Raw genomic sequence first — 11,559 nt, 5'->3', positions numbered from 1 at the left:
TGAGATGATGCATATAAAAGATCCCTTGCTACTAATTGAAAATTTAGCGGGTTTCTTCTCTATAACTGTGTCCAAAATTACCATATATTTGACATCCAATAGCCGATGATTAATAAATCAATGTGCTCTAGTGGTGTCGTTAAACAAAATTAACGTTTTTTCTTCCCTCCTTGACACATTTCACAAATTCTCGTACCAAGGGAAACAACTCTAATATAAAATACTATTTTGTTGCTATGGACAGCTTGAAAACGCTTCGTATATTTTCATAAATCTTATTAAAAGAACATGGCTAAATTACCTTTCATCCAAGAACCGGCAAGTATTGCTACTTAGGCTTCAATTTTTTTTTTTTTAAACTGAATTTGAGAAGTTTCGTTGAGTTAGTTTAATGTGAAGCACTGTTATAATATGCTGTTTTGTGTTTCCGATGTTGCTTGCACTGCCACTTGCACTTGTTGCAGTTGCATTTGCTTTGCAATTTTGCTAAATGTTCGACCTAATTTCTATTTTATAGAATTTTCTTTTTAGGAAATACGAGAGGGAGGTGTAGTGTAGTATTGTTGCAACCAGCAGCCCGTGGAATGAATGCACCTTTTGATTGACTTTACCTATTTATAAATAGAATATAGTTTAAACCAGGGCACAATATTTCACGAAAACCGTTGTTCTTTTCGTGTGTCGATTACGCAACTTTAAAATCACGAGAACCACCAATCGGTTACGTGGTGAACGATTACATTCTAAAATTAAAAGTACCATATATCAGTCATGAAAGTGAAAATTAGTTTGTTTTAAATACATTTGAATCACTAATGTAACACAGAACCATAGTTCAAGTGTTTTAGGATTAGGTAGGCATAACTAATTGGTTACGAGAACTATATTCACGTAACCGAACAAGCGGTTACCTAAGTAAAACTTACGTGAACTGATTTCCGGTTACCTAAAATTTTGAACTATTGTCCCTGTTAAACATATATTCCTGTTTTGTTTATTAACATATGGGATTGGTTAACAGGCATAGCCTATATAAAAACATTATACAAATGAAGCAGGGTGTAATCTAGACAATTTTTTAAAGGATCCCTTTTTGGTGAATTGGGAAAAAATAATGTTCTAAATAGAAAAATGGGGATTTTCAAGAATATAACCAATATCCATCCATACATTGGTCAAATTAGTGTTCTCATTTCACATCTCATCATCATGTTCTTCACAATGTACCTGTTAAAGTTCAAAAGCATTAAACACTTTACTAAAACAATTTATTTATTTATTTTAACATTAAATCAGTATAAGTACATTGGATTCTCAATGTCTGGTTTATTGGTATTCCTAATATGGCCTCAATAAATTTATTAAAGATGGAATGTTTAAACGTATCAAATGCAAACTTGATATATTCAAAATTGGGGAAATTGGAAATAGCCACTGTATGTAGTCTGAAAGAACGTAGAAATTTGCTAAATAGAGGGAAGCAACTCGCCCTGCACATTAAGGAAAGTATTCACTAATGTGCACCCTGCACAACACTGTATGATGAACATTGCTTATTAATAATACTGATCAACATGGACATTTTGCGAAAAATACAGGATGTGCTTTTAGTGTTGAAAAAAGTAAAACTATTGTATTTTTAACCTGTCAAAATATAAATATTATATAAATAGAATATGATTGGGCAAAGGTCCCTCCAGTGTCTCCAGTGTCAGTAGCGTATAGGTCAAGTATTCTTCAGCATTATTTAGCCCTCTCCTGTTTATATGCTAGAGCTACGAGATGTTTCGTACCCGATTCAGTTTGTCCCTGGATGCTTTGTACACACTCCTAAATCTATATGTCACTAAAGGGGCCATTCAAATATTATGTAACACTATTTTGGTCAGAATTAGACACCCTTCTTCCCCCCAGTAATGCTCGATAACACTAGACCATACATCCCCCAAATATTACACAACACTTGGAGACACTCCTACTCATGACAAAAACCCCAGTTAAAATATCCGATGCCAACAACAAACTAAGATAGACCAAACAAGATATATAATAGTCCTTTCCACAGGGAAATTACATAAAGTTATTTATTTCTAAACAAATTGTTTTCTAAATTGCACACAAAAATAATATTTTTGTTGTTGTTATTTACAAAACACTTTTTCTTTTCTTTCTGTGTCAACCCAAACTGAAAATATTTACAAAAACATTTTTGTAGGGGGATGGGAAGGACTATATATGTATTAAATGATCAGGTGAAAAAACCTCTTGGGTATAAAATGGAAGTGAGTACGAAACATCCAGGGATGAACCAGATCGGAGTTACCAAATGACCCATAACCTAGTGCACAGTAGGGCATGTTCACACTGGAAATGTATGATGACAAAAATTAAAATACACTGTGTCCGATGAGAGTATTCACACCAAATGTAAATGCATGAAACCAGCCACAGTGAAATAACTAACCTTTTGCATCTGCTAATATTTTCATATACTTACCATTTGTGACACCCAATAGCCGATGTGTATTTTTGTGCTGGGGTGTCGTTAAACATTCATTCATTCATTCATTCATTCATTCATTCATTCATTCATTCTGATATATTAAGCCAATGTTATTTAATTATTTCAGTGTGAATGAGCCCATAGTGTTAAAAATGGTCAGTTTCAAAATATCGGACAACCAAAATAAAGATCATTTTAAAATGAATAGTTTCTTAAATCTGATACCACATGCCTTTAGTTCATTCTGGTGTTCCAGTACCATTAAACGTATATTTTTCTGATTAGTACAAATGTTAGGCGAAGAAACCCCTTTTTGAAACAGTCAGCTAGTTATGGATAAGAGTGTTGGATTTTTTTTCTAGTAGCATTTGTAATAATCACTAACATGTAAGTTTAATGCTATGACATGAGTAAACTCAAACATAATCAAACTGTAGCATTAAATTTAGAAATAAATGTGTACATTTAAAACAGTACCCACATCGATGGATCCATTCAACTGAGTCAGGTTTTTTTTGTTCGAACCAGTGCATTACAGCTGGTCAAAGGCCGCGGTACATGCTTTCCTGTCTGTGAAAAAAGGCCTATGAAAGATCCCTTGCAGCATTGGCAAAAATGTTGCAGGTTTCCTCTGATGACTACGTGTACATGTGAAAATGACCAAATGTTTGACATCCAACAGCCGATGATTAATTAATCAATGTGCTCTAGTGGTGTTGTTAAACAAAACAAACTTTAACCTTAAAACACAGTACATGGCAACCATTTGGTTGTTGGGCAGGACGTAGCCCATTGGTAAAGCGCTCGCTTGATGTGCCGTCAGTTTAGGGTCGATTCCCGTCGGTAGCCCCATTGGGCTATTTCTCGTTCCAGCCAGTGCTTCATGACTGGTGTAACAAAGGCCGTGGTATGTACTATCCTGTCTGTGGGGTGGTGCATATAAAAGATCCCTTGCTGCTAACAGAAAAGAGTAGGCCACGAAGTGGCGACAGTGGGTTTCCTCTCTATATATCTATGTGATCCGTAACCTTATGTCTGACGCCATATAACTGTAAATAAAATGCATTGAGTGCATCATTAAATAAAACATTTCCTTCCTTCCATTTGGTTGTTGAAAATTGACAATCTTTTATGATAAAGTACATCTTTAGCCCTGACCCAACAAATGTTACATATAAGTAGGACAAGGCTAGAGGATACTCGAACTAGTATCTGTATAGTTTAATTATTAATATGTTTCAGGTAATCTGTATTGCTCAAATTCAATTGTATTATTAATGGCTTTCTAGTATTGACTTCTTGATTTACTGGCCCAAGTAATTTGGTTGATAAAATCAGGGCTGGAATTTGGGTGTTTTGACCCAGTGTTGGTTTCTTAATGAGAATCATGGAAATCAATGGTATCTCTAAGACACTGATTAACTTAGCTACTGTTAGAAAATCAACTTCATTTATTCATTGTTTATCCATGGAAGCAATGAAAAGTAAAGTAGATTGGTTGGTTGACCGATTCAATTGTTTGTTGATTCTCTGACGGGTCAATCGATCCGTCCAAGTCTGAGACAGTATGTTCTGCCTGTCTGTTCATCCGTCTGTTTTATATATTATTTATTATTCATTTCATGACTTGATGTGCTAAATCGAATATTATTTAGGCCTATTGTAAAATGTCATGTAATCATATTTTAGGGTCTGATTCTGTTGCCAACCAGTGGGCGCTGGACATGGAAAGAAGAACCACCTAGTCTGGAATTTATAAGGTAACCTAACCTGTTTCCTTAATACATACATGTGTAAGTGTGGAATTTATAAGGTAAACTGGCCTGTATTCTTAATACATATATGTGTATGTCTGGAATTTATATGGAAAACTAACCTGTATGCTTAATACATACCTGTGTATGTCTGGAATTAAGGTAAACTGGCCTGTATTCTTAATCCTTAATGTGTATGTCTGGAATTTATAAGGTAACCTAACCTGTTTCCTTAAAGGTAGGGTCAACTCAAACAAGAGCCTTATGTGTTGGAAAGATGCATACCCGGACCACCAACACATACTGACACTTTAACAAATGAAAAATGCGTAATTTTAGAGTTAATAAAAAAACCCATGATTATTCCTGCTAACTGGGGGCAGCCATTTTGTTTCGTTTTTGTGACGAAGTGACGTCAGCTCCGTACATCTCCTACAGCTATGCACAGTGTAAACAAACGCTCTAATTTACAACAAGGCGCTTCGCTTTCATCAATCTGACTTGTAAAACAACATAAATGACTTGATAGTATAATAAAATATTTAACTAAATATATTTCAGTTTGCATCAATAGAATGAAATAGAGTTATAGCATTTTTCTTTTTTAAAAAATCCAAAGAAAAAAATGCATATTATTAGGCCTATTGGTAGGGTACGTTCGAGCAAAAACGACCACTCACTATACCCAAGTGATACTTTTCTTGTCTTTGGGATAACATAATTGGTCAGTTTTGTGAGTTTAGATGGGAAAGTCTACTTAATCAAGGGTTTTACAGAATTACTTACAGTAATAAAGCAAGGTGGCTGATAATGCCCATTACGATTGAAGGGGTATCCGTACGGTTACTACACAATACCCTGTGATCTTAATAAAAGAGGCACATCTTTTTAGTGTGTCTAGATACAGTGTCTGGGGACCATCTAAATATACACCTGCCAATCAGGGACCACAAATACAGGCCACGGAAAGAAAAGACCAATTAACCAAGAAAACACTCCCGATTATTATTTCAGTACAGTTATTTCAACACTTTGACAATGGTGGTTTATTTTGTATTAAAAAATAATATATAATTAAATTGTTGCTGGCTTACTGGGATGGCTATTAATAATTAATTATTACAGAAAATTGCGATGCATCCGCAAAAATCAGGTATGTTTTGTTTCTTCAGTTCGAAGACTAATTCCTGACGTGACATGTTAGGCATTACGTAACCACCAGCTTGCCAGAGGGCGTATTCACTGGGATAGTACAAAATGGCTGCGCCCGTTATATATAATAGCCATCACATTTAACCGTTATATGATTATACTTGTTGATATTAAGCAATAATGTGCATTATATATCGTTGAATATGCATACCAGGCCAAATGCCTTAATTGTCCCTTCCTTTAATACATACATGTGTAAGTCTGGAATTTATAAGGTAAACTAACCTGTATTCTTAATACATACATGTGTATGTCTGAAATTTATAAGGTAAACTGGCCTGTATCCTTAATACATGCATGTGTATGTCTGGAATTTATAAGGTAACCTAACCTGTATGCTTAATACATATATGTGTATGTCTGGAATTTATAAAGAAAACTAACCTGTATCCTTAATACATACATGTGTATGATTATCTGAAATATATTTTATTTATTAAAGTACTTCACAGACCCTAGTTTATAAACCTGTAACACATTTGGATAAAGTTATAACAGAGTGAAACAAGACTTTGTGACATTGAAACTGTGAAATACCCGTAAAAATAGACTAGAACTCGACTCCATAACCATTACTTCTCAGATGCATGTGCGTTTTTTAAAAATATGATAAATGCATTTTGTGATATTAAAAAACCCAGGATAACCAGAAATACTTTGGATGTACGGAAATGAATAATCTAAACAATAAAATGTAAGTAATGTATGATTTCAGTTACAAAAACGGCTCTAATAGTGAAAAATATGCATTAGTGTATAAAAACTAGCATCTGTCACTTGAAGTAAGTATTTGTTTATTTTTATTTTTACCAGCCCACTTGTCTAAATGCCCATCCTCCAGGCCTGCCTGTAAATTAACAACAACAAAACAAATTAGAAACAGACCAAAATATTACTTTATAAAACATTTATGTTTGAATTAAATGTCTTTATTAATAATCAACAGTAATTGCATACATAACAGTTTTGTGACATAATTGCAGAGCTTTTGTACCCATGCTAGTTTGTTCTGACCAGTATTTTATCAGTATTATAAAGTCGTGAAATTCACATATTTTAAAATAAGTGGTATGCCATTTCCACCATTCATAAATTTCTAAGCAGAACCCTGAAGTTGACAGTGAAAGTGAAAATTGTATGAATCTATATTAAATATTTATGCACTTCAGGATCTCTAAAGTGTACATAAACTGGTGAAGTACATGCCATTAAGGTTCAGGATCTCTAAAGTGTACATAAACTGGTGAAGTACATGCCATTAAGGTTCAGAGTTTCTAAAGTGTACATAAACTGGTGAAATACATGCCATTAAGGTTCAGTTTCTAAAGTGTACATAAACTGGTGAAGTACATGCCATTAAGGTTCAGTTTCTAAAGTGTACATAAACTGGTGAAGTACATGCCATTAAGGTTCAGAGTTTCTAAAGTGTACATAAACTGGTGAAGTACATGCCATTAAGGTTCAGTTTCTAAAGTGTACATAAACTGGTGAAGTACATGCCATTAAGGTTCAGTTTCTAAAGTGTACATAAACTGGTGAAGTACATGCCATTAAGGTTCAGAGTTTCTAAAGTGTACATAAACTGGTGAAGTACATGCCATTAAGGTTCAGTTTCTAAAGTGTACATAAACTGGTGAAGTACATGCCATTAAGGTTCAGTTTCTAAAGTGTACATAAACTGGTGAAGTACATGCCATTAAGGTTCAGTTTCTAAAGTGTACATAAACTGGTGAAGTACATGCCATTAAGGTTCAGAGTTTCTAAAGTGTACATAAACTGGTGAAGTACATGCCATTAAGGTTCAGTTTCTAAAGTGTACATAAACTGGTGAAGTACATGCCATTAAGGTTCAGTTTCTAAAGTGTACATAAACTGGTGAAGTACATGCCATTAAGGTTCAGAGTTTCTAAAGTGTACATAAACTGGTGAAGTACATGCCATTAAGGTTCAGTTTCTAAAGTGTACATAAACTGGTGAAGTACATGCCATTAAGGTTCAGAGTTTCTAAAGTGTACATAAACTGGTGAAGTACATGCCATTAAGGTTCAGTTTCTAAAGTGTACATAAACTGGTGAAGTACATGCCATTAAGGTTCAGGATCTCTAAAGTGTACATAAACTGGTGAAGTACATGCCATTAAGGTTATATCAATGATTTCTAGAAATAAAACTGACAACTTACTGAACAAATTGATGACAATGTGTTTAGAGCCAGTAACAATTCTTGACATTTTCACAAACCACAATTAAAAGAGTACAGGTATTCTTCTTTGATACCTATCTCCCCCTTAATAAAGGTTATATATCAAATATATTAATTTTCCCAAGGGTAGGTTTGTCAAAAAGAACTCGTCTTACTAGCTTCACTGCCATTAACTCCCTCTGCCCCAGTGTATGGTTTGTACATTTGTGAATTCATCCCCCCCACCCCCCAATTACAAAAATGATTCAAAGTAGTACAGTGTTTCCAGAACATGCCAGTAAATTGTATTATATTAATATTTTCTGTCAGTGGTAGATCTAGAAAATCCATTTGGGGAGTGGGGTGTGGGGGGCAATGACATGTGGCTGAAGGCCCAATGGGATTCCTTAGATTCTCCACCGTAAAACAAAAATGGAAAAAAAAAAGTTGCAAAATTTAGGGTGCCCTCATTAGATTTGCCACTGTCTGTGTTAAACTATGTAGTGTTTTACATTGAAATATTTTTTGTAAAAATAATTTGTCTTGTAAAATTAAAGTTAAAAAAAGTATTACTTTATAAAGTAATTTAGAAAAATGTTGCAATACATATACATGGACATACCGGTAGTATATTAAGTTTTACTGTAATGCATATTTAGGATATCTCATAAAAGTATTTTATCATCTCACTGCATATGCTCATTTTACACATGTAGCAACAAACATAATTAGTAAATTTAATTTATATATTCTCACCTTGCTCTTTGTTATTTTACTGAAATACATTTATAGGTGCTCTGTGATTAGCACAACCATGTAGTCTCATTAAATTAGTGTGTGTGTGTGTGTGTGTGTATGTATATATATGATTATTATTTATGTTTTCACCTGCAGTAATAATTCAGTTGGTGATAAACAAGACAAACGAAGGAAAGCAAAGGGTGAACATGGCAAAGGACGAAGTGACAGGTAAACAAAACTTGCTGTTGTTTTTATACATTGCTAGATCTATGTTTGCAGCTTTGTTTGAATAAGCTTCAACAATGGACAACTGACAATGGCTTTCGATTCTCAAAGTCAAAAACGGTCTGTATGCACTTCTGCCAGAAAAGAGGTCACCACCTAGACCCTCAGCTGTTTCTGGACAAAAGCCCGATTCCCGTGGTCGAGGAGACCAAATTTCTGGGAATTATATTTGACAGGAAGCTATCTTTCATACCTCATTTAAAATATGTTAAAAAGAAAGGGCTAAAGGCCCTAAATATTCTCAAAGTTATTGCCAGCACAGAGTGGGGAGCAGACTGTAAGGTTATGCTCCGACTGTATCGATCTTTGATTAGATTTAAACTAGATTATGGCTCTATTGTGTATCGGTCGGCACGCAAGACTTACTTGCAGATGCTTGATCCCATACACAACCAGGGACTTAGGCTTTGTCTTGGTGCTTTCAGAACATCTCCTGTGGAAAGTTTGTACGTCGATGCACACGAACCTAGTTTGGGTGCTAGACGTGCAAAGCTGTCTCTGCAGTATGCTACCAAGATAAAGTCAATGCCAAAACACCCCACCCATAACGCTATCTTTGACAACCGATTTATGAAGTTGTTTGATGCGAAGCCAAATGCAATCTGCACATTTGGTCTTCGCATTAGGCAGCTTTTATCTGCTTCCAACATTGATCTTTCAGACATTTTGGAAACACCTTCATATTTTGTTTTGCCACCTTGGTGCATAAAACCACCTAAAATTGTGTTGGATCTCGTGCATCTGAAGAAAGATCGCACGGATCCAATTATTTATAACCAATATTTTATGGAAATAAAAGAGAAATACTGTGACTACATCCCTATTTACACGGATGGGTCATGGGATGGGAATTCTGTGGCTTGTGCCACAGTTTTTCCATCAGACAAAATAATCTCTATGAGATTGCCTGATTTGGCATCTATATTTAGTGCCGAAACTTGGGCAATTATTAAAGCCCTAGAGGAAATAAAAAACTCTAGCTCCTCTAAATTTATAATCTATACCGACTCACTTTCGTGTCTCCAGTCTTTACAATATATGAAGCTAGAACATCCCTTAATTGGGATGCTGATACGAAAGTGTGTCTTTTTATCTATTAATAATAAGAATATTGTGTTTTGTTGGGTACCCAGCCATGTTGGCATCAGAGGCAATGAAAAGGCAGATTGTGCTGCCAAGTCTGCTTTGACTTTGCCACATGCCAATGCTGGTATTCCCTATAGTGATCTCAAATATCACGTAAATAATTATATCTTTTCTACTTGGCAAGATGATTGGAACGGTGCGGTCGCGAACAAGCTTCATTCTGTTAAGCCAGTCCTGAGAGAGTGGCAGTCCTCCTATAGTCGGTGCAGAAGGGATGAAATAGTCTTGTGTCGTGCTCGCATCGGACATACTTACATTACCCATTCATTTATTCTCAAGAAGGATCATCCACCTCAGTGTGAGCATTGTCAGTGTACACTGACGGTGCACCATATTTTGGTGGAGTGTAATCATCTGATCCAGACTAGAAACGATATATTCGAAGCAAGAGATGTGGTGGAATCCTTTAGATTCCACCCTGAACTTGTACTAAAGTTTTTAAAAGAAACTGGATTTTATTCCAAATTTATATTTACTTTTGTGTAATATTTGATTTGTAACATGAATTTTACCTTTATAACAAATGTGATATGTATTATTTTGTACAGCTCTTTAGACTGTCTTTGACTTAACATTTCAAATTTCATGTACCACCGCACAGCTCTATACACTGTTTTTAACCTAACCTTTTATTTTTTATTTTTACCATTGTATGACACCCAATAGCCGATGTATTATTATGTGCTGGGGTGTCGTTAAACATCCATTCAATTCAATTCAATTCCAAGATCTATGTAATGGGAATGTGGGGCAGCATTCATTTTGTGTTACTTTCTAAAATTCCTTTTAAAAATTTTCTTCCCCCATGGAAATCATAGATCCACCCTTGCCTTTAAATAGATGTTATAATAAAGTTATAGACATGTATTTGTAGATGACAATGTGAATTGTTTTCATGTACGATTGGATGCTATGCAAGATGCACATTACAGCAGATTTTGGTGCACTCTACTGCTGATATTGCTGTGTGATTTGTGTATTTGCATGTGTATTTTTCAGGGCTGCGTCCAGCACAGTTCGGTCTCTCACTGTCGGAAGGGGCCGCGGTCAGACCCTGACTGGTCTCACCAAGTCACCATATGCATCAAAGAAAGACACAGCAGATCACCCCACTGTCACCTTGCTCGATATTAAGTGTTGGTTATATTTACAATTGCGTTTGGCCCTTTGGGTTCTTTCATTTATTTCTTCCGACACTGTGTTTTTAAAACTGCATTATCTAAAATATAACAAAAATAAGGCTTGTTACAGAATTATTTTTTTTAATTGATTTTTTAATTGAATTTTGTTTTGTGATTTACTAATGAAATATATTTGCTAAATTCAACTTTCAAATATGTTTGGTGAATAGCAGCTTAATCTCAGCATATAACACCATCATTTCAATTAAAATAATATACCCCCATCCGTACAAACCCCAAACAACTGTATACCAGCACTACCTTTTAATTTTCCTAAATTATTTACTCTTGTTGTTTGATATTTCAGCGGTAGCCCATGAAATGATGTCTGAAAGCTCAGGTGAACTGATTCCAGACGCTGTTCGCAATCTCTTTATGTTAGTAGGTTTTTCTCTTATATACATCAACCTATAAATTCAGTGATTCATTCAAGTATTTTTACTGTTGATCTGTGAAAGAATTGTGTTTTAATACTTTTGAGTTTGATTATTTTAATTAGCTGACCAGCTCAGGAAGTATTTTCAGCACCACAAGGACTTGTCACAAAGTCTGTTGT

The 11,559-nt window shown here is 34.9% G+C and overlaps 1 protein-coding gene across 1 annotated transcript in view; it reads left to right on the top strand.

Annotated features, from left to right (window-relative positions):
* The first annotated feature begins 227 nt into the window (after positions 1–227).
* LOC121371330 (protein phosphatase 1 regulatory subunit 36-like) overlaps positions 228–11,559 on the top strand; it is a 31,117-nt gene continuing 19,785 nt past the window's right edge. Inside the window, 5 exon segments of the mRNA XM_041497139.1 lie at positions 228–318; positions 4,193–4,263; positions 8,545–8,619; positions 10,822–10,958; positions 11,311–11,380. Coding sequence (XP_041353073.1) covers positions 289–318; positions 4,193–4,263; positions 8,545–8,619; positions 10,822–10,958; positions 11,311–11,380 — 383 coding nt within the window. The 5' untranslated portion in view covers positions 228–288.

Source organism: Gigantopelta aegis, chromosome 4 (genome assembly GCF_016097555.1).
Source record: "Gigantopelta aegis isolate Gae_Host chromosome 4, Gae_host_genome, whole genome shotgun sequence".
Taxonomy (NCBI): domain Eukaryota; kingdom Metazoa; phylum Mollusca; class Gastropoda; order Neomphalida; family Peltospiridae; genus Gigantopelta; species Gigantopelta aegis.
This window is presented reverse-complemented; position numbering and strand designations above follow the sequence as displayed.